Raw genomic sequence first — 24700 nt, 5'->3', positions numbered from 1 at the left:
AATAAAATACACTGAGGTAAACAAAGTCATTTTGTCTCATTTTAGGGCTCAAAATAAACCTAAACCTAGCCTCTCTTTTAAGATACTGACTTCCTACCTAAAACAATTTATTTGTTATAGCTTATTAATATGCCTTGATACCTGGCAGGGAAAAGACCCTCTCATACCTTTTACGACAATGGCTTACGATAAATGAAACCTTTTATGGATATGATAATCATGTGAGAAAAGTGCTATTTCTGCCACAAACATACAAATAGTAAACCTGGAAACTTAGTAATCATGTGGGGGTCTTTTCTTAAAATTACCTGTTTTACTTTTTAATTTGGGAACAATCTTTCTAAACTTTGGAATCCCTTGTAAACCTTCCTTGCAAGTAAAGTTCCTTTTCTTTTCTAAATGCGCTTGCTTCCTTTGACAGGGCTTTCCAGGCAGAGAGAACCAAATGTACAATGCCACAAAAGTCTAATCACAACATGGCATTTTTGGAACTGCAAGAATTCCACTTATTTGAAATGGTATATACAGAACAAACAAGGAGTGGTGAGATAAAGCTAAAAATGGAAAAAGTAAAAAGCCTTTTGGTACACTGTTAATAAGAAATTGTGCCTTTTCTATCAGTTCCATGTTTCTTCAATTGAAGTCCAAGAATGCTGTATTTTCAAGGGACTTTTTCAAGTTCTACATGTGAAATTCTTTATTTTATGCTTTCATTTCCACAGCAATATAAATACAATGAATGCAGTCATATTCTGAATCATCTAGAACAGGGGTCCTCAAACTTTTTAAACAGGGGACCAGTTCACTGTCCCTCAGACCGTTGGAGGGCCGGACTATAGTTTAAAAAAAACTATGAACAAATTCCTATGCACACTGCACATATCTTATTTTGAAGTAAAAAAACAAAACGGGAACAAATACACTATTTGTATTTGCATGTGGCCCGCGGGCCGTAGTTTGAGGACCCCTGATCTAGATTCTAGATGACCTGATTTTAACCTAAGACTACTACTTAACTTTAGTTTGTCTTTGTTTAAAATCTTGCAGTGATAACCAATCACCCAGAATGACAACATTTAACCTATACATGCTGATAAGTATGTCTATGGCAATTTTAAGACTAGAATATTCTGTCTTCAAAACAAGGGCAATCAACTTACACATCCCATCACATTCATGTTGAATTCTCTTAGCAGTTACAAAGAAAAAAAAAGTTCTTTTTTGCAGTGATAAGTCTCAACTGAAAATCGTTTTGTAAGAGTCTAAATAATTTAATGAATTTGTGCTTTAATTAGACATCAGTAAAAATAACATGTGCAGCACAATAACATAACCCTTTACTCAGTGCAAGCTTGTAGACTATAATAGGTATACAAACACCAAAGAATGTCAAGAGACAGAATATTTATGAAGGACTCACACAGTTACAAAAGAAAAACTCAGAGATTCAGTTATCACAGCACAGGGTAATACAGGCATTCTGGAGATAGCGATGAAGTACCTGTGCTTTACCTACCTTGTGAGCCAGCAATTTATTTTAGAAAAATTTTTATTACATAAAAGTAATGCTCAAAATTTGAATCTCAGAGTAAAAACTACTCCTTTTTAGATTTGTTTTTATTTATTTTATGTCTTTAATTTTATAAGTATACTAGAGGCCTGGTGCACGAAATCATGCACCAGTGGGGTCCCTCGGCCTGGCCTGTGGGATCAGGCCGAAACTGGTTCTCTGACATCCCCTGAGAGGTCCCAGATTGTAAAAAGGCGCAGGCCAGGCCAAGGGACACCACCAGTGCACGATCGGGGCCGGGGAGAGACACGGGAGGTTGGCCAGCTTGGGAGGGACTGTGGGAGAGCTCCAGGGCATGTCCAGTCCAACTTGCTCAGACCCCAGCAGGAAGCTCACCTACTGGTCCAAGTGTCTTCCCCCTGGTGGTCAGTGCACATCATAGCAATTGATCAGCCAGTCAACTGTCTGCCTCCTGGTGGTCAGTGCATGTCATAGCAAGTGATTGAGCAGCCTTACCATATCATTAGCATATTATGCTTCGATTGGTTGAACGGCCGACTGGACGATCGGACACTTAGCATATTAGGCTTTTATTATATAGGATAAGAGTTTCAGAAGTGTAAACCTAGGTTCTTTTGTAAATATTCTCACTAAAACAACACTCAGAAGCCTGACCTTTCGGACTGTCACCATTCAGAGCCCACACTATCTCTTCACCTTCACATCTATTTACTCTCCTTCAGGGATGATGTGCTCGATTCCAAAGGGTTAGTTTTAAAAAGGAAAAAACTTCTGTGAACACAGTGTTATCTTGACTGCCTGAGACCTTTGTTTTCCGATTCTCAGTTATTGCAATATTTTTCTGTCCTTTCAAAATCAAAGTTCATCTGAAATGGACTCTGGATAAGCCTTCTTTCCCAGATGCTTGCACCACATGCAAATCTGTTCTCTTCTGGACCCCAACACTGCCTCTTTTATGGCATTCACATAGAATTCCATACAATTACATGCATAGCAATTTTATTTATTTAGGTTTTTAAATGTTTTTTGTTTATGCCCGGCTGGCATGGCTCAGTGGTTGAGCATTGACCTATGAACCAGGAGGTCATTGTTCAATTCTGGCTCAGGGCACATGCCCGGGTTTCGGGTTTGGTCCCCAGTGCGGAGTGTGCAGGAGACAGCCAATCAATGATTCTCTCTCATCACTGAGAATCTATCTCTCTCTCCCTCTCCCTTCCTTTCTGAAATCAAGAAAAATATAAAATAAAATATTTTTTATTTATTTTAGAGGGAGAGGGATAGAAACATAGAGAGAGAAACATTTATCAGCTGCCTCCTACAAGCCCTCTACTATAGACTGGGCCACAACCCGGGCATGTGCCCTGACTGGGACTAGAACCTGTGACCTTTTGGTTCATGGGTCAACTCTCAACCACTGACCCACACCAGCCAGACCTGTATAGTAATTTTAACTCCCTTACTTTATTCTAGGTTTTAGAAGATAGAACTGTGTCCTCATTTTAAGAATTAGGGAGGAGCCGAGCATAGCTTTTGGTTGCTTTGACCAAAGGTAATATAGCTTTATGTCTTCCTAAAGTTGACTTGCCAGTAATTTTTGTATACAAAATCCCCAATGTAAATGCACTTAGATAACTGAATATTTATGTTTCCCAACTGTGATACTCACTTAATACATCTTTTATGCAAGATATAAAGTAAAATCAAATTGAACAAAACAACAAGGAAATCATATTATCTCGTCTAACTTTTCTAAGTTTTATTTTAGGAAAAACAATTAAAATATGAACAGGTCCTATGATATACTGAAGTCAAAGAGCTGAGTATCCAGGGTTCTAAAGTAAGGATATGATCCTTAACTTCAAAATATTCCAGAAATAATGACTGAAAACATACCTGTCATCCAAAACAATAATAATTTCACCATGTTTAAAGGTGAGTTCATTATCCTCAACGGCTTCAAAATCATATAAAGCTCTCACTTTCCTTGCAACTTTATTATTTAATTGAACTTCTGCAGATGGATATAAGGATTTTGTTTCCGTATGCTGCTGCTTCTGCTCTTGCAATGATAATTCAATAGCTAGTTTGAAAAATTAAAATGCAAAAGAAAGGTAGCCAGAATTAGTTCTGATTTTTCGAAGTTTAAAAAGAAATATTAGATAACGTAATATTTAGTAAGAATAAAGCAAGTCAGTATTTTGTTTAATTAAACACTAAGCAGTTAACTTTCTTGAGGGGCAGAAAATCATGACATTTTTTAAAATAAGGTTTTTGCTCACTCCTGATTATAACAGTCTGTCATATACAGCAGCTATTATTTTTATAGCGAACAGATTGTGACATTATAAAATGGGTAGCTTTCCATATAGGACAAGCCATGCACATATATTTCTGTGCTTGACTCATAACTTTGGCATTAAAGAAAAGGTGAAATGTGAGCTCTCCAAAGGTAGGACATTAAATACATATTACTGACAAAGATAATGAATTAAATTAATTTTATCACGTCAATTGTTTTCCTTACTTTTCAGACTCTATTAGTGTCTAGATTTGAAAATCTTAAAATACTAAAAGTATACCCAGTTTTATTATAATATTTATTTCAATACAGTGTTCTGGCCAGGATGTTCCCAGTAATACCAAATTACATGTTTGATGACTTACCTTTAGCTATGTCTTCATCTTCTTTGTTTTTGTTCGATGACGTACCATTCTTGGCAACAGTTGAGACAGTCTGTAAATGTACAACTAAAATAAACACAACTATCCTTTCAAAGAAAACACAAGCTCTATAATTACTCACACATGCTAATTTAAAATAAAACTGATATTAACTGAGTTTCATTTAAAAGTGAAGTTTTTTATGCTAACTTTAAGTAGTTGTTTTCAAATACTAAAATAAAAGATCAGAATTTTCATGAAAACCTTATAAACTCAAAAGACACAACTGGCTTATACCCCACATAAGTCTTCGTAGCTGACACAGAACTTGGCATACAGAAAGCGCATGAATAATAATCTTTCCCGATTGCACTTCCTGATCTAAATAATCCAACGTCCCTTACTCAGTGAAAGGTGCTGTATCACTATAGGCGGAGAGCTACAAGAGAAGTGGCAGCAAGAAGCCATGCAAATTACTGAGGAGGAGGAAGGACAACGACAAGGAGTGCAGTTCTAGGAATGCTTGCTAAGCCCCCTTTTACTACTCATTGTGCAGCTCTTCAGGCATAGCAGAGGACTAAAGAAGGTCATGCTTAAACTTAAAGGTATGGAAGACACATATGTCCAGGATTCTGAATCATCAACCAGTTGGTTAACACAGATTTTTTTAAGAATGACATGCAGAAAGGACAGAGCAGGAAAATGCTTGATATTTTTTTTTACTTATAAGACTTCTGTCCTAAAAATGTACCTTGAATCCTTAGACCTGGTCATCTATAAAGATTCTTTTTGTCTCTTTAGTCTACAGTCTAATATATATATTCCTCTTCTTAGTCTCTTTCCCTAGCACATATAGCATGATTAAAACAGACCTTGCCCAGATTTTACATAAAATACACACCCTCAAATTAGTATAGGGTCAACCATCGGTTTGAATGAAGCTCTTACCTGAGAACCTGTTGGAGGAAAAGTAATTCCTTCTTCTTTCATAGATTTAATAGTTGCAGATATCAGACTAAACTGAGGGTCCTTTTGAAATTCTTCTGACCACTCCACCATTAAAGATTTCAATTTTTCACATACTTTAGGATGAGCCTTTAAAAAAAGGCAAAGAAAAAACAATTGTGGTTAAAATCAGTACGTGAATTATTTAACAACAAAGAGAATTATCACCAAAATTTTCTTTGCTTGAACATCAACAAAAGGCCAAGAATCTCTAGCCTGGATGAGTACTTGATAAATGCCTATTTACATTTTAAGATACAGTTATTTCTTGAGAAATTACCCTTTTTGAACATCAATTTCTAAGCCTTACTGTAATGACAACAAATCTTTTATATTCAGAGATCACTTTTCCTATGTTTTCTTAACATTAAGATTTTTATGCCAACCAAACAAAAATCTGGTGCTTCAAGAGTTTCCATTTCAAAGAAATCAGTAACACCAACCCTGTAGTGAAGACCCCCTCCATCCTGCTCTAAACTAAAAGCCCCCTTTGCTCTCCATCTCTAATGGGAATCGTACAGAACGGTGGTTCATCTGGACTCTGGTAACAGAAACCTGAACCTGAACCTCAGCTATGCTACTTACTAGCTGGCACGACTCTGGACAAGTTACTTAATTTCTAACCCTCAGTTTCTGCATCTATAAAATAAGAATGACAAGAGAAGCTAATTCCTAAGTGTTGTCAACACATTAAACAAGAGTATATGTAAAATGCTTAAAGCAGCGGCTGCCAACTAACCATCGGTCAAGACCACCAGCTATTATCATTAGCATTATGCTTTGGGAAAGAAAACAGTTTTTGGTGCTACAAATGAAAACAACAAATTTTAGAACAGTATTTCATTACTAATTTATCTAAAATTGATTTTATTTACAATACTTTATTAATGCTCATATAGTTAAAATGACAGAGTACATACATATTTTAATAACTTAAATATCTTTTAAAAATTTACCTTATTTTTTATCACAGCACGTACTTCTGTTGCAAAATCACGGGAACATACTTCTAAATGAAATATTTTTCCACAGTTTGCCACACAAGCCTCAAGAAGCTGTAATTAAAATAAAAATCAATATAAATATGTTGAGATTGTATCTTAATAAAATATACATTTAAAATTTTGATAAAATAATAACGACTTTTACTTACAGTTAATGCCTGCAGAGCAACATGAGGAACCTTATGATTTACCCTTTTCATTATGGCTTTTAGGCAATCTTTTGCTCTAAGAAAAAAATGAAGAAGGTTAAGTATTTATTCAGAATTTCAAATCAAACATTAAAAATATGAGGTATACTACTACCAAAAAACTTTAAATTTAAAAATAAAATCCTGCAAACTTTACTTTACTTCATTATAGGAATAAATCTATAAAACGACTCTACACAATCTTATGTTCATAGACTTGTAGAAGTTAAAAAAAAATAAAAGCTTGTTGCAAAAGTTACATATTCCAAAACCAAGAGCCAAATCATTTCAAAAAAGGTCTGTCAACACAAGAGAACTATTATCATATAAAAATATATTTTCATTTGTTCAAGACAGACTTAGCTTTCAGACAGCAAATTCTTATTTTCAAAAAAGTGAGCAAGATAAACAGTCGTTAAGGTTTCAGTGTAAACATGCATGAATGGACCCTGAAAAACTGTAATATTAAAACATGCTTTCATCAGTCTTCTAAACTTCTAAAGTATAATCAATTCAGCTTAATTGCTACATCTCCCCAAAAGTACCCTTTTTTATATTCACTTTTTTCATTATGATGTTATTTACCTATTCATTATTGAAAGATTTTTCAGCATATTACCTATTACATTTATCTACTTCATTATTAAAAGACTCCCATACATGTCTAAGTTACAAGAGAAATTCCTGAACAACTAGTCAATGCATTGTTAATATGTCTCTACTGTGTCACGGATTTATGTATTTTAATTTATCTCAGGTTTTCAGTTGAACTCTTTTCCATTTGTTCTTTAAGGATAAGGTCTATCCCATAAATCCTGCCACCATGATCACTTTATTTTTATTCCCCCCAAAATAAATAGTAAAACCCCATTTTCTTTTCTAAGTTACACCAAGAAAAGAGACACAGGTTACTAAGTCCCTAGACATTTACTGAGCATGGTGGGCATCTTACCCATTAGGAGTGCTTCCAACTTTGTCACATATGTCCATAATAAGACTCCAATCTTCCGTAGTGTTGTACTCATTTGTGGCTTTTTCTATAAGATATCAGCACACACAAAAATTAGGACATATGTTATGTAACATAAAATACTAAGAAAGGCATAGAATAAGCCCTGCCTTTGCTTTTGCTAAATATAAAAGAACTATGAAAAAAACTTCAGAAGATATGGTATTTTTACTAATTTTAATTTTAAATAATGTTGTAAGGTGCACCAATAAAGTGTCTTCTAAATATCTATATATAAAAGGCTAAGTGACCATCCGACTGTCTAACCAGCCAGTACCTATGATGCGCACTGACCACCAGGAGGCAGATGCTCAACGCAGGAGCTGCTGAGCTGTGGTGACTTAGCAGCTGCGGTTCTCGGTATGTCAGAGAACCGGTTTTAGCCCAATCCCCACAGGCCAGGCTGAAGGACTTCACCTGCCAGAGGGACCCCGCTCACTCTGCAGACGGCCTTCGAGCCAAGGTGCCACCCCAAGAATTCTAATTTCCTTTCAATGTGCATGAATCCGTGCACCAGGCCACTAGTAGTTAATAATAATAAATAACATTTACATAAACTTTTTAAACAGCTTTACTGAAATATAATTCACATTCTAATAAAATTTGCCCATGTAAAGTGTGAATAAATTTATATTCACAATTTGATGTTTTTAGTATAATTAGAGACTTGTGAAACTATCACCGCTATCTAATTTTAGAACATTTTCATTACCCTAAAAAGAAATCCATACCCATTGGCAGTCACAGTATAGTCTCGCCCCATCCTCTCCACCCTAGACCACTAATCTACTTTGTATCTCTATAGGTTCCTATTCTGGATTTTTCATATAAATAAAATCATGCAGCATATGGTCTTTCCTGACTGCCTTCTTTTATTTAGCACAATGTTTTAAAGATTCACCCATGTTGAAGAATGTATCAGTACTTTACTTCGTTTTATTGCTGAATATTATTCCATTGTATAGATAATACCTTATTTTATTTCACCACCAGTTGATGAACATTCCTGTATTTTTTTTTTTTAACTTCTTGGTTAATATAAAAAAGGCAATGCTGCTATGAATGCTTGTGTACAAATTTTTGTGTGGATGCATGCTTTTATACTTCTTTGGTATATACCTAGGAGAATTGCTGAATCTCACAGTAACTCTATTTAATTTTATTAGGATGTGGAAGTTTTTCAAAGCATCTGTACCATTTTATGTTCCCACTAGCAATATGTGAATGTTTCATATATAGTTTTAGAACACTCCAAAAATATATTATATTGCCCTCGCTGGTGTGGCTCAGTTGGTTTAGCGTCATCCCATGCATCAAAAGGTTGCCAACTTCATGCTCATCTTTTCTCTTTGCTTATGGTGGAGTTTTATTTGTGCTGAACAGATCTATCACTCTTTTCTTTTAATAGTATCTTTCACCATTGTTTTCAACTACCTGAAGATTAAATATTTACCTATATCAGTGGTTCTCAACCTTCTGGCCCTGTAAATACAGTTCCTCATGTTGTGACCCAACCATAAAATTATTTTCGTTGCTACTTCATAACTGTAATGTTGCTACTGTTATGAATCATAATGTAAATATCTGATATGCAGGATGGTCTTAGGCGACCCCTGTGAAAGGGTCGTTCGACCACCAAAGGGGTCGCGACCCACAGGTTGAGAACCGCTGACCTATATTCTCTTGTGTATATATACTGTTTCTCTTTTATGGGTAAATCTTTAGTCTACTCAGAAATTTCATTTAGCATATGGTGTGATAGGCACAGATAGAAAAATATTCTTACACAATATCTGAAGTAGATCCAACATCTAAGAATCTATCCTTTCCTCTTTGAGAAACCAGAATCATTTATTATCAAATCTTAACGCACAATTTTGGCCATGTGAAACACAATTAAATGTGAAACCTATGCAATACCCTCCAAAACCCTTCTAATAATTTCAAAAATATCTAAACAGAATATTTTTATTTGACTAATTATATAGAAAATTAAAAGCCCTGATTTGAATACCCTATCCAGCAGAGTATTACTCTCTACACATGTAGGGCTCATGATTACTCTTTGTGAAAAGTATAAAATCTGAAGATTTTATAATAGCCTGCCAAAAAGAATTCCATTTTTCAAGTGAACAAAATAGCAGTTAAGTTATGTACTTAGGAGCATTTTAAACTCCTGGAAAAATTTTAAATATTATAATTAAGGAAACATTCTTTGATAGCATGTCACTTTGCCCAATGTTGGAGCCATATCTCACATTATCCTGTGTCAAATGCATAGAAATTAAGAGAGTTAAATGAGCTCTCCTGGGGCCTGTCTGCTAAATTTCCAAGGTTTCGTGGGTATAAGTCATAACATTTCATCACCAGGTTTTGATTACTACCTATAGAGAGCTTCATCTACCCAGAAAGACTCTAACAATATCATAAAAGAAACAGTCCATAAATAAGGCTCCCCTTCCACAGAGTCCATTATGTTCAACATATAGCTTTAAAAAGAATTCAAGTCTACTCATAAAACTTTTAATAAAATAGGCTCTATCAGTAATAAAAAATTAACCATATAAAATAAGAATGCCCACAAGAGATCTTTAAAGCTCCTCCAACTATGTTTGGAAATAAGAACTCATGACTGATCTGCTTCCAACCATGACAAAATATCTGGTACCAGATTTGCTATTCTACCAAAAACAAGTATAAAACAGGCCAAAATATATGAGGCAACTGTGTTCAGAAAATGAATAACAGCGTAGGTCGAGCTCTTTCAGGGAAAGGAAATATGAAATGAACCTCACGATGGCCCCAGATTTCTGCCTGGGAAGACTTTCCTGTCCCAACATAAGGAAAACCAGCCCTAGTAGAGCAACTCAGAGACAGAGACCAGATTTCTGAACACATGCTTCTTGTTAATGAACACTCCTCCCAGTGCGCGACACACACACACATTGAGACTCAAGATGAAGTCTAGCAGAGATCACCTACTATGGGGCTCAAAGGTAGTGCAATGCTGGAGTTTTTGGAATTTCTGCCTGTTATGAACTCAATGTCTGTGTCCCCACAAAATTCATTTGTAATTACCTGCCAGTGTAGCAGTATTTGGAGACTGGGCCTTTAGCAAAGTGATTAAGGTAAAATGAGATCATAAGAATGGGGCCCTAATCCAGCAGGATTAAGTGTCCTTAGAAGAGATACTAGAAAGCTCTCTCTCTCTCTCTCTCCTCACACACAGAAAGATCATGTGAGCACACAGTGAGATGGTGGCCATCTGCATCCCAAGGGGAGAGTCCTCACTAGAAACCAACCCTCTTGGGACTTTGATCTTGGACTTCCAGTCTCCAGAACAGTGAGAAAATACATTTTGGTTGTTTAAGTCACCTAATATATGGTATTAAGTTATGGCAGGCCGAACAGACTAACACTCCAGCCAACTAGAGTAGAGAGAACAATTCCGACATTCAGTTGAAACCCCCAAAACACCACATTTTAGGAGTAAAGATCCCTAGAATTTAGTTCAATATCAAAATAGGTCTGCCTCACAAAGAAAACAAAACCTGACAAAAACCTAAAAGATCCTCCAATGATATAACTACCTGACAGATCAAAACTCAACACTTTTTAAAAGAAGACAACTGGCCACTTCCTTAAAAGAATAACTACAATGACCAGTATAAAGTAAAAAAATTGCCCTGACCGGTTTGGCTCAGTGGATAGAGCGTCGGCCTGTGGACTGAAGGGTCCCAGATTCGATTCCGGTCAAGGGCATGTACCTTGGTTGCAGGCACATCCCCAGTAGCGGGTGTGCAGGAGGCAGCTGATCGATGTTTCTCTCTCATCGATGTTTCTAACTCTCTATCCCTCTACTTTCCTCTCTGTAAAAAAAATCAATAAAATATATTTTTAAAAAAGAAATGGTATTGAAAGGACAGCATCTCAACTAAAATTATTCACTGGATAAGCTTAAAAGCAGATTGAAAATTACAGAAACAGTGAACATGAAGAAAGGTCAATAAAAGTAACCAAATTTGCCAAACCGGTTTGGCTCAGTGGACAGAGCGTCGGCCTGCGGACTGAAAGGTCCCAGGTTCGGTTCCGGTCAAGGGCATGTACCTTGGTTGTGGGCACATCCCCAGTAGGAGGTGTGCAGGAGGCAGCAGATCGATGTTTCTGACTGTCTATCCCTCTCCCTTCCTCTCTGTAAAAAATCAATAAAATACATTTTTTTAAAAAGTAAACAAGCCAAAGCCGGTTTGGCTCAGCGGATAGAGAGTCGGCCTGCGGACTGAAAGGTCCCAGGTTCGATTCCGGTCAAGGGCATGTACCTGGGTTGCAGGCACTTCCCCAGTGGGGGATGTGCAGGAGGCAGCTGATCGATGTTTCTCTCTCATCGATGTTTCTAACTCTCTATCTCTCTCCCTTCCTCTCTGTAAAAAATCAATAAAATATATTTAAAAAAAAAAAAAAGTAAACAAATTTGAAGAACAGAGAAATAAAGATTAAGAAACTTATTTGTTTTTTAAAACTTTCTCTAACAAAATACTGCAAATTAAATAGTTTAAAATACCACCTGTTACTAATTCATAATTCTGTAGTTCAAAATCTAAGCAGGCTTGCCTAGGTTCCATGCTCAAGATATTCAAGGCTTGTTGTTGGGAGATTGATGTTATTTAACTAAAACATGGTAACTAAATTCATGCACATTGGAACTATGTAAAGTGAGTAAACTAAGGCAGAGTTTAAATCTTTTTTCAAATGTACATGGAACTACCAAAAACTAGAAATAATTTAGGATAATATACACAATATATTCTCTGAGTACAATATGTTTTTATCAGATCAAATGTAAAACCCAATCACATGGAAATTAATCATGTAACCAAGACTATGATAGGAAGGCTGGGTGAAAAAGGTGAAGGGATTGAGCCAAAAAAACCCCACAAAGATTATAATAGAAGCCAACATAAAATTTTATTATAATTAGGCTACAACACATTAATACCTTGAGGGAAAATTATTTTTAATGTGTTAATAAGAAAACAATTATTTTTATACCTTAAAATTATAGAATAGAAAAAAACTGGCAAAAGAATTTCTTTAGAGCAGAAATAAACTAGGAAATGGAAAGCAAGTAAATGAGTAGAATTCATTTTGGTATTACACGGAAACCACAGCTGCCAGTTTCTACTACAGATATAAAAATGTTCTTTCTTTGGACCAATTCATTATAAACTGAAAAATTATTTGAAAAATGTAAGAGTTTATGAGTTGTCAGTTATCAAAAAAAAAATCAGTAATGAACAATTTTTAATTCTATATGCTATCATTTAAAAATTATATACTAGGTGTACTGGTTAATAATGTGGATTTTTTTTTTCAGTAGCTGGAGTTACACATATGTTGATATATATGCAATTTGATATGTATGCTATTTTGTTGTATTGACAACAAGCTTCAAAACTTCATATGTCAAATTTTCTGAAGGTGTTAACATCATAGGTATTTTCATGCTTAAAAATGTCTAATTTCGTGCCAAAAAAAGAGCATTTGCAGGAAGTTTTAATTCATTTATTTTGAAGTCCTGCTGAAAGTTATTGTATACTTCAGGAAGCTTATGGTGAACATGCTCCATCTCAATATACTTGTGAATGCTGGTTTAAACGCTTTAAAAGTGATGATTTCTATGTGAAAGACAAAGAACGTCCAGGTCAATTTGAACCACACTTTGATGGTAAAACAACCAGAATGGACCAGAAGACACGGCAAAGTAATTTTGCTTCAGATAACGCACCCTCACACACTTCAAAACCAGTTAAAGACACGTTAAAAGATCTTGTCTGGGAAGTATTAACCCAACCGCCGTATTCACCAGACTTTGCTCCTTCAGATTACCACTTGTTCCAATAGATGGCACACGCACTTTCTCAGCACCGCTTCAAAACGTAAGAAAAAAGTGGAAAATTGGGTATCTGAATGGTTTGCTTCAAAGCAAGAAAAGTTCTAATGGGACAGTATCCACAAATTACCTGAAAGATGGGGGAAATGTGTAGCTAGCAATGGACATTACTTTGAATAAAGCACTTTTGATGTTTCTCTTGAAATTATCGTGTTTTCTTTGATTACAAAATCCTCATTATTAACCGGTACACCTAGTATATATAAAAGCCAAGCGACCGGAATAACTGGAACGACTGGTCGCTATGACACGCACTCGGCAGGGCCAGCCGGCCAACCTCCTGCAGCCCCAATTGGGGTGGACAGGCTGGAACCCACCCATGAACGAATTCGTGCACCGGGCCTCTAGTACTAAATAATAGGGGTATTGAATATAACAAAATTTTTAAATCCTTCATCATTTCCCTTCATGCTTTCAAAAGAGACCTACTAAATATATCTTCTGAGGTTCATTAAAAGTCAGTCAGAACTGTAACTACTTCCCAGGACCTTCAATTTTCGACATTCCTTAACTAGAGGAGACTAAAGAAAGTCCTCTTTGAATGGAACAGTAATAGCTGTCATAAATAGGTCTCAATAGTAAAAAATGTTAGAGGTGTTGTGTCATAGGAACAGAGAGGTGCTTGTCCCTTAAGCATAGACAGTTATAGATCCATTAAGAAAATAACATAAGAATAGTCTAGAACAGGGGTGGGCAAACTTTTTGACTCGAGGGCCACAATGGGTTCTTAAACTGGACCGGAGGGCCGGAACAAAAGCATGGATGGAGTGTTTGTGTGAACTAATATAAATTCAAAGTAAACATCATTACATAAAAGGGTACGGTCTTTTTTTGTTTTTAGTTTTACTCATTTCAAACGGGCCGGATCCGGCCCGCGGGCCGTAGTTTGCCCACGGCTGGTCTAGAAGATGGAAGCAATATTTATTACTACACAAGAAGGACTGAAGATGCCAATAGGCTAGGGTGAAGTTCAGTCCTATAAAGGAAACATATGTTTGGACAATACCAAAATTTCTCAGGTTTCTAGGAACAATATTCTCACCAATGTTACTGACTATTTGAAATAGGAAAAAGACTGAAAGCTAATACGCTTTTTTAAAATTTTGTTAATAAATGAAAACGTTCCTAGGGCACTTGAAACTAAAGAGAAAATGAACAAATGGGACTACATCAAAATAAAAAGCTTCTGCACAGCAAAAGAAACCATCAACAAAACAACGAGAAAACCCACTGTGTGGGAAAACATATTTGCCAATGTCATATCTGATAAGGGCCTAATCTCCAAAATTTATAGGGAACTCATACAACTTAACAAAAGGAAGATAAACAATCCAATAAAAAAATGGGCAAAGGACCTAAATAGACACCTTTTAAAAGAGGACATTCAGAAAGCCAAGAGACATATGAAAACATGCTCAAAGTCACTAATCATCCGAGAGATGCAAATCAAAACAACAATGAGGTACCATCTCACACCTGTTAGACTGGCTATCATCAACAAATCAACAAACGACAAGTGCTAGAGAGGATGTGGAGAAAAAGGAACACTTGTGCACTGCTGGTGGGAATGCAGACTGGTGCAGCCACTATGGAAGACAGTATGGAGTTTCCTTAAAAAACTGAAAATGGAACTCCCATTTGACCCTGTGATCCCACTTCTAGGAATATATCCCAAGAAACCAGAAACACCAATCAGAAAGGATATATGCACCCCCATGTTCATAGCAGCACAATTCACCATAGCTAAGATCTGGAAACAGCCTAAGTGCCCATCAGTAGATGAATGGATTAGAAAACTGTGGTACATCTACACGATGGAATACTATGCTGCTCTAAAAAGGAAGGAACTCTTACCATTTGCAACGTCATGGATGGAACTGGAGAGCATTATGCTAAGTGAAATAAGCCAGTCAATGAAGGAAAAATACCACATGATCTCACTCATTCATGGATAATAGAGACCATTATAAACTTTTGAACAATAATAGATACAGAGGCAGAGCTGCCTCAAACAGATTGTCAAACTGCAGCAGGAAGGCCGGGGAGGGTTGGGGGGCAGGAGGTAGGGGGGTAAGAGATCAACAAAAGGACTTGTATGCATGCATATGAGCATAACCAGTGGACATAAGACATTGGGGGATAGGGGAGGCTAGGGGACTGTCTAGGGCGGGGGGATAAAATGGACACATATGTAATACCCTTTGTAATACTTTAAGCAATAAAAAAAAAAATAAAAAAAAAATAAATGAAAACGTAAAAAAACACTCCCCTTCTCCCCGAAAAAAAAACACCCAAGGTAGGAGAGGGAGGTTAGATTTGAGTATACATGGCAAGCAAAAAGGGGAACAAAACACAGGAGAAAAAGAAATGATATACTTTAAGTTTTGTTTTGATATCTGGGTGATAGATGGCTAGAACTATCAGCTGTCAAATGACCAGTGTTTGATACTCCACATGACATACTATAAATAAAATGTACTCTTTTAACATTAAGAACATCTCTGAGGTCCTTTCATTTAAACAAACAAAGGCAGTACAAAGACACATCCATGTAAGTACACTGCTATAGTATTATTATACTGTACATTCACTTGCGGAAAATCATCCTCTCGCCCACTTACCATACTTTCAAACAATAATCTAAGTAAGCTTTCTAGTAGAATTAAAGAATAAAAATGTGTATTTTAAGTGTCAACATGATCAGTTCATAAGAAACAAAAGTATAAATTACAATGTCTTTTCTCTTAAATCCTAAAAGAGCCTAAAATAAATTCCCTTTTATGATTTGACCAAATGATCAAAAAACAAAGGCCCAAAACAGGTAAGACTCTCAAAGTGAAGAAAAACAAGACTGGGGACTTGCTCTACCACCTATAAAGGTCACTGAGATTAGACTGTGGTATTGGTGCATGATAGCTAAAGAGAACAGTGTGGAACAGAAAGCACAGACACAGGCCTCGTGAAAGGAAATGTACTGTATGAAGGAGAGGGTTCTCCAAAATAGTGGGGAAAAGATAGACAATTCAGTAAATGGTGATTAAACAAATTGATTACTGTCTATTGTCAATTGACTATCCAATTAATCCTTCCTGGGAACTTACACTAAGATTGAGTCTAGGTGCATTGAAGACCTGTGAAAATCAAAACTTTAATAAAACTTTCAGAAGAAAACATGACAAAAATCCTTATAAACTCAGGGTACAGAAAGCTTTCTTAAACAAGAAATATAAAATCAAGGGCGAAGCCTTGGCCAGAATCTCAGCTGGTTAGAGCATTGACCCAATACACCAAAGTTGCGGGTTCGATCTCTGATCAGGGTACATATAAGAATCAACCAGTGAATGCACAAATCAGTGGAACAACAAATCGATGTACTGGTATTTCTCTCTCTCTTGCTCCCTCCCTCTCTTCCTCTCTCTAAAATCAATCAATCAAACAATACATTCTTTTTAAAGCAGGGAAGAAAAATAATATAACTAAATTAAAACTTAATTTTCTTAACAATAAAAGATATCCGAAACAAGTACAAAGAAGCAACAAACTGGGATCTATATTTGCAATTCTCATAACCAATAAAAGTTTAGTAGAGAATTATATGGAACCCTAAAAAAAAAAAAAAAATCCTACAGAATAAGTAAAAGTAATGAGAAGGCAATTTATAAAAATACAAATGGAATGACCAAGAAATATATGATGTTCAACTTCACTAGCAATGAAGTTAAAATAAAATGAAAACAATGCCCTATTTCACATCCATCAAACTGGCATAAATTTAAAATCTGACAATACCCAGTGTTAATGAGAATGTGGAACAATAGGGACTCATTCCACCACTCGTGGGAGTAAAATCTCCCACAAACACTTAGATGGGTAATTCTGCTATCTAATATTTTGCAACTCTGCACTATCCACACTTTTAAAAGGAATTCCTCTTCAAGATACAATCCCTGGAGAATCTCTCAGTCATGTGAATAAGAAAATCATGGATAAGAACTTTTACTGCAATGTTGACTGTAATAACAAAAAACTGGGGAGAAAAACTTCATGTCCATTAATGGGAGACTGAATAAAAAATGTGGTATAAGCATACAGTGGAATACCACATAGCTCTTAAAATTAATGAACTAAAGCTAGGAATATCACAAAAAAATGCTGGATGACAAGCTGCAAATTAAATGCACAGAATGATACTTTTTATGAAGTTTAAAAACATATAAAGCAATACATGTAGTATATGGTATGCACAGTACATACAGTTGACCCTCGAACAACATGGGTTTGATTTGCATGGTCCCACTTATATGCAAATTGTTTTCCATAGACAATTTGAAAAAATTTTCTGATGAACCAGAGCCTAAAACAGATGACATAAACTTATGGTGTTGATAATCCAATACAATACTGTAAATGTATTTTCTCTTATGATTTTCTTTTTTTTAAATATATTTTTATTATTTCAGAGAGGAAGGGAGAGGTAGAGAGGTTGTTAGTAGTTAAGTTTTAGGGGAGTCATATGAAGATTTTTTACTGTGCAGTGGGTTGGTTTCCCTAACCCCCATGTTGTTCAAGAGTTATTTTATAATATAACTGTATATTATAATATAACTGTATAATATAACTGTATATTATAAAGCTAGAGTTTATAGCTTTTTGTAGAGTTTTTTTATAGGAACACTACAAAAAACTCTGAGAAGGGAAGCAAAAGAATAGGATAGAACCTCACTGTATTCAAGAATTGACATAAGTACATAGATGTTATAAATTTGAACATATTTGTATTACTGAAGTACAATCAATATCTACTTTTATATTAGGGTTTCTTGTAAATATAAAATTCCCAAGCTAACTCATTTTCAAGTTCTAATATAACACAAGCCAAAGACACAACAATACACGCATTCAAATTTCCCTTTTAAGATAAAAGTTCACACTTCAATCCACTGACAGAATTTTATAGAGGTAGAATTTGAGGTCAGCTTTGTGGGACACAAGTAGGTGTATCTTTAAGGAAGGAGATACCAAGGTTGTAAAAAAAAAAAAAAAAAAAAAAGCAAAAGCCTATTAGTGAATAGTAAATGGCAGAGGCAGAACCTTGCGAGAAAGATTGCCTGGACTAAGAAGAAAAAGATAAGCAAATAGAACTGGAGTTAGGGAGCAAAACAGACAAGTCACGAGTCAGGAACCAATGCAGTGAGATGGAAAAATTAGTACAGAATATAAGGAAATGACATTCCTTTTAACACTAACCACTAAATCGTCCTACTGTGGCTCTGTCCGCATGTTTCATTTTTCCCTTAAAATCTTTTAAGATGGCTGCACCAACCAAAAACCCTATATTCCCTTTAAGATGCTGGACTGGAGTGTATGTATATTTTTGTTTTTGCCTCAGCACAGCTTCAAGAGAATTTTATTAAAACAAAAAATAAATCCGGATTTGAATAAATCCAACAAATATTTAAAGAGCTCTCATGCTACCATTCCTAGCATACCAATCAGGATTTGTACATTCTGACTCTGAAAAAAATAGGAATTTCCTGGCCTTTGGCCTGCTTCCATTTGACAAGTCATATTCTATCATCAACTTATGACTCACTACAGCTCTTCCTCTGAATCTGAGAAAAGGGTTTCTTCATGACATGAATGATGTCAGAAAGACTGCTCACCCTCTGGTGAGACTCAATACGAATCAAAGAAACGTAGGTTCATCTTTAAAGGCCCTTAATTACAAAATGACCATACCATAAGGTAAGGTTACTTCTTGTAGGTAGAAATACTGTCAGAAAAGGGGGAGTGGGAAGAGAGGACAGTGTCAATACCTTTACAAACAAAAAGTCTGCCTGGAGGTCTTAGTCTTCTCTTCAGAGAAGATGACTGCTTTAAGTAAAGGGAAGTATGTAAACAAAGCATGTCATGTTATCTCTAGTACTATGATAATCACACTACATGACAACTGCCTTTCTATGTGTATATGTGTCCTCCATTAGACTGAGTTTCCTGAAGGCAGTAATCCAGTCTGTCTATTAAATTTTTGTGTCCCCAGAATTTAATACAATGTCTGACATACAGTAATCATTCAATACATGTTTATTGAATGAAAGGTGAACAAAGATATGACCAAAACAAAAAGAAAAAATGGTAAAAATCTGACTGAATCAAAGAGAGTAAGTGAAAAAGACAATGCATTATGGCAAAGAAACATTCCTATAGACATCTCAAGTTAAATAATGACTTGCTTGTATCGCTTAACCCAGTGGTTCTCAACCTTCTGGTCCTTTAAATACAGTTCCTCATGTTGTGACCCAACCATAAAATTATTTTCGTTGCTACTTCATAACTGTAATGTTGCTACTGTTATGAATCGTAACGTAAATATCTGATATGCAGGATGGTCTTAGGCGACCCCTGTGAAAGGGTCGTTTGACCGCCAAAGGGGTCGTGACCCACAGGTTGAGAACCGCTGGAGAAGTTACAGATGGATCTCAATTAAATTTGCTCCTTCACCTTTAAAAAGTCTTTTGGATACTGACAATCACACTTGAGTTAATAAATAAGTACTTAAGGTTTGGTTAATGGCAATGTCCATGAAATAATCTATACACAGCTGTATTTTTATGTCTGCACAGCAGTGCCTCTTACTACATTGGTACTAAACTGTGAAAACAACTCAACCCACTTCTGGAAGTTTTCAATCAGAAAACAGTGGGCTTCCAGAAAAGATTTCCCTTGAACAAAGAGTTCCACAGTTTTAAAATTTGAAAATCATTTGTCTTATTCTAGTTTGCCCATTCTGTTTTATTTCACTAGCACACAATGAAAGTCTTCACACCAGCAATCTATATATATAAAAGGCTAAGTGTCCGTCCAACCGGTAGCTATGGTGCACACTGACCACCAGGGAGCAGACAGTCAACACAGGATCTGCCATGATACACACTGGCCATTTACAGACCTGGCACTGACAAATCAACACTCAGCTTCCCCCAAGTGGGACACAGGCCCCACCACCACCCGATTCACCCCACCAAATCGCAGTCAACGCTGCCAAGACCCCATGGCGCAAAATGCAGCCCACAGCCCAGCCCGAAACAGTTGCTGTGGCACCAGATAATGACATCACATAGCAATGCCCGGCTTCCTCTCCCTACTGACTAGCCTCCTGGGAATTTCTTCAGCCCAGGAATATGACTTGCTTTATAGCCAGGTGGAAACATTTTACACTTTAACTAAATGTTTGTGAAATGTTTTCAAGTGCCTCATCTCATTTGATCCTCACAGAAGTCCTGGGGTAGGTAGGTAGGAGACTTGGCAGAATCCTATTTTCTTTTCATTAGCTGGAAAACGGAGATTTAGAAAGTTTAGAAACTTGACCCGGCTGAAAAGAAGTAAGAAATGGTGGAACTTGAAAATGACTTCAGGTTTTCTCACTGCGCAGAATATAGTCAAACACTGCTACAGTTAAATATTTTACCCTTTGTTCTCCCTGCATGAACTACAATAATAATCTGCCTCATGTTAATATTTACTGCTGTGTTGCTGACAATTACCTGAAAGAGAAGTTGGGGTGCCTCACTGGGCTGGAAAAAGTTTAGCTAAATCAGAAAGCAGGACTAATTAAGCAAGTTTATTCTATATCTAAACAAGGCTAAGTTGACTCACGCATGCGCAATACATATAAAGCTCTCGGTGGCACCAATCGCACACGTCAATCTGTCATTGTCGATTATGAATTTGGTTGACACTTCTATTATAGGGGAAGGGTGAATAGTGATATTTAAATATTTCTTCTAATTAATTTCCTTTCAATGTGCACAAATGCGTGCACCAGGCCACTAGCCACTAGTAAGCAATACGAGTCTCAGTGCAATAAAGGGAGACATCATTAGCAAAGGCTGCTTCCTAAACTTATGACAGTCACGTGTATTAAACTACCAAGGAAAAAAGTTGAATAAAATTATGGAAATACAGCCCTAACTGGTTTGGCTCAGTGGATAGAGCCTCCGCCTGCGGACTGAAGGGTCCCAGGTTTGATTCCTGTCAAGGGCATGTACCTTGGTTGCGGGCACATCCCCAGGAGGGGGCGTGCAGGAGGCAGCTGATCAATGTTTCTCTCTGGATGTTTCTAACTATCCCTCTCCCTCCCTCTCTGTAAAAAATCAATAAAATGTATTTTAAAAAATTATGTAAATACATATTTGAAGACTATCTAGGAGCAAGATATAAAAACGTTTAGATCTATGGGAATGGAAGTGACTTAAAATGTACATTGTATTTGACTTTTGAACACACTTTTGGAATCACATTAATATATCAAAACAGGGCACTTTTTAGTGTCTTCACAGTAAGAAAATTGTAACTTATGAAACAGGTGGCTCAGGGCTGTGATGTGAAGTGCCTGTGTGATCCTGGTAATGTTTAGCCACTCGTTTTTCATTCCACCAAGTCCTAAAGCTCTAACTAGGGTTCTGTTAACTAATCTTACTTAGCCTATTTGTTTTTACTTTGATTCTAGCGCCCCAAATAAAAAAAATAAAAAAATAAGTTCTCTTACCCCGTCCATCTTTCTCTCACTTCATGGTCACTGAGCCGAAAGCGCTCCTACAACCCCAGCCAATAAATGCTAGTTGTTCTGGGCGGTTTTGAAACCCTGGGGTTTTCCTTTTCATACCCCAAGACAACATTTCGTAGCACTTGCGCCCGCCAGGGACAGGGCGTAACACTGCCAAAGGCGGTAAACAAATGCTGAAGCCCCGCTCTCAGGGCCGGGGTGCATTCGTGTAGGAGCGAGGGAAATAGATTCTTCCCGCTGAATGGGTCAAGTCAAGGCCTCTAGTGCTGGGCTGCCCTGGACCGCGGGGTCTCCGCATCTGCATCGCCCCCTAAAAGGGCGAGGGGTGCTAACCGGCTCTACAGGGAGCAAGGAGTCTGCACCGTCAGCTCCCCGACTGCTCCCTCGTCCCCGCCGCCAGCAAGTCCCAGGTCCTTCTTCCCCATTCCTGCGCCTGGCGAGGGGAAAGGCCTCCCCCGGGGTCCCCAGCCTCAGGTGGGCGGGAAGCCCTCCCCCGGCCGCCAGCGATCGGGCGAAGAGACCCTCCGGGCGGCGACGCCCCCTTCTCTCCCTTGGCTTTGGCTTCCCAGTCCCCGGAGTCGCCACCGCCCACTTTCTACCGCGACTAACAGCAGCCCCGGCCCGGAACCAGCACTTACCCACGTCCTGCTCGAAGGGGTTGGCGGCGAAGAGAGGCATCTCGCCCACACCCGCGCCCTGGTCGCTGCGGTCTGGCTGAGACGGGCAGCTGCTCGGGGCTAGAGGACCGGCGGCCGCAGCTTCCTAGATGGCTCCGCTCCGATCGACACCTCCTACTTCCGCCGTCGCACCTGCCTGAGTCCCGCCTGATCCGCCAGCTGCGGGTCCGCGCTCCGCCCCCGGTTCCGCCCCTGGGACGAGGTCCCGGCAGCCGTGAGCATCCTCTCGGTGGCCCTGTCGCCGCTGCCCGCCAGGAGGAGGAGGCAGCCCTTGTTACAGGCCCTCGTAGGCATCAGGCGTTCTCCGTGGACACCTTTCCATCGCTAGGACCCCGGCAAGCCACGGAGCGGGGTCCTTCGAAGGCCGGAAGTTGTCGCGCTTACTACTGGGCGACGCCAGAGGCCCGTAGCTACAGTGCTAGGGCCGTCGCTCTAGGGGACGCGGTTGTCCGGGGTTTTCTACGTGAGGCTGCGGGTTCAAACGGCTAAGTAGTTGGCTCCTGAGCGGCAGGCTGGTTCCTGCCGGCAGCCGTGGACCCGCGGTTGCGGTCGCGTCACAGTCCTGTTGCCCTGGAAACTGATGGAGCCTTGGCATAGAGGTGGCTTTGAGAACGGACAAGGGGTTTGGTTCTTCTCTTGGAGGGCTAAGGGCGGTGCACTCTCCTGGTGCCTGAACCTCGCCGGAATAACCACTCTGGGAATAACTTTGACTCTGGGGACTCCTAACGTTTTACTTCCATCGTGAAAAGGTGCCCTGAAAATACTGCTGGACTCTGGGAGTCCAGAGAGGAGCGAGGCACACCCCCTGCCCTCAGGTTGCTGACAGGAGCATAGACATGGCAGTATATGACAGTCCTGATAAACAGTAGCCCCCCCTTATCCGAGGGGGGTGCAGCCCTAGACTCCCCACCCCCGTTGGATGCCTGAAACCTTGGGTATTACCTGTTTTTTCTATACATACATACCTAGGATAAAATTTAATGTATAAATTAAGCACAATAAGAAATGATTAACAATAACTACTGAAATTGAAGTTATACTTTAATGAAAGTTGTGTGAATGAGTCTGGGTCCATTATTAAGTAAAATAAGGGTTACATGAACACACGCACCGCAATAACACAAGTTGATCTAATTAGGGGGATATGCTGGACAAAGGGACGACTCAAGCCCCAACCAGCTGGAGCAGGATGGCTGGAGATGGCATCATGCTACGCAGAATGGCTTGCAATGTAAAACTTAGGGGTTATTTCTGAAGTTTTCCATTTAATATTTTCGGACCATGGTTGATCACGAATAATTGCAACCATAGAAAGAAAAAACGCAGGTAAGGGTGGACTACTACATAGTTGGGCTCACAAACTCAAATTCCCTTAGGATCCAGCCAGGACCTAAGTAAATGTAAAAGTGCAAGCACCCTCTCACCCAGATACTCCCTCTCCTTAACCCTGCTTTATTTTTCCATAGCATTTATCACTTCCTACTATATCACTTATTTATTTTCTGTTTCTCCTCTTGTGAACATAAATTCTATGGCCGGTTTTGTTCATTGCTGTATCCCCAGCATCTAAAACAGTGTCGGGCAAGCAATAGGTGCTCAATAACACTTTCCAAATGCAGCCACGACCATCTAACCAAACAGTATGTCTCTGACGATGGTAACTACTAATAAGCTTTTGCCATTTATTGAAGTGTGGGCCCTACTAGAGTTTCCAATTTTAAAATGATTTTTAAGTGCTAAGAATTACTTAAACATTTTAATAATGGATCAAGCAAAACCATCTTACAACCTCTGGTACAAAGACTTGGTATGTAGAAGAGGAAATCTTGACACCTGGCATGGATCAGGGAAGTGGTTGCATTTTATGCTATAAAGATAGGTGCACGTAGGTGCACGTAGGAAATCATTTGCGGGTGAAAGGAGCTGGTTTTAAAAATAGCATTGAAACCAGGATGTCAAAATATGTTTGGAGACTTTCTGGATGGATTTGACTAGGATTAAGGCTAGTGTTGGAATGGAAAACAAGGCTAGATCGAGATAAGAGGAGACAGATTGGAAAGAGCTTTAAGAGCAAGCTAATTTTTAACAAAAGTTTAGCATACAAGGCAC

At 38.1% G+C, this 24700-nt stretch overlaps 1 protein-coding gene across 3 annotated transcripts in view; it reads right to left on the bottom strand.

Moving 5' to 3' along the window:
• STAM2 (signal transducing adaptor molecule 2) overlaps nt 1-22793 on the bottom strand; it is a 43121-nt gene extending 20328 nt beyond the window's left edge. For 2 of the 3 annotated variants that reach the window (XM_036319057.1, XM_036319058.1), the window contains exons 1-7: nt 22553-22793; nt 7342-7426; nt 6351-6426; nt 6154-6252; nt 5141-5287; nt 4196-4265; nt 3425-3611 (exon numbers count right to left, since the gene is read on the bottom strand). In XM_036319057.1, the coding sequence (XP_036174950.1) occupies nt 3425-3611; nt 4196-4265; nt 5141-5287; nt 6154-6252; nt 6351-6426; nt 7342-7426; nt 22553-22592 (704 nt within the window). In that variant the 5' untranslated portion in view covers nt 22593-22793. The remainder of the gene's footprint in view (nt 1-3424; nt 3612-4195; nt 4266-5140; nt 5288-6153; nt 6253-6350; nt 6427-7341; nt 7427-22552) is intronic. The other variant, XM_036319059.1, reaches the window with a different exon arrangement.
• Between the last annotated feature and the right edge of the window lie 1907 nt (nt 22794-24700).

The sequence above is a fragment of the Myotis myotis genome, unplaced genomic scaffold, assembly GCF_014108235.1.
Source record: "Myotis myotis isolate mMyoMyo1 unplaced genomic scaffold, mMyoMyo1.p scaffold_m19_p_8, whole genome shotgun sequence".
NCBI classification, from domain to species: Eukaryota; Metazoa; Chordata; class Mammalia; order Chiroptera; family Vespertilionidae; genus Myotis; species Myotis myotis.
This window is presented reverse-complemented; position numbering and strand designations above follow the sequence as displayed.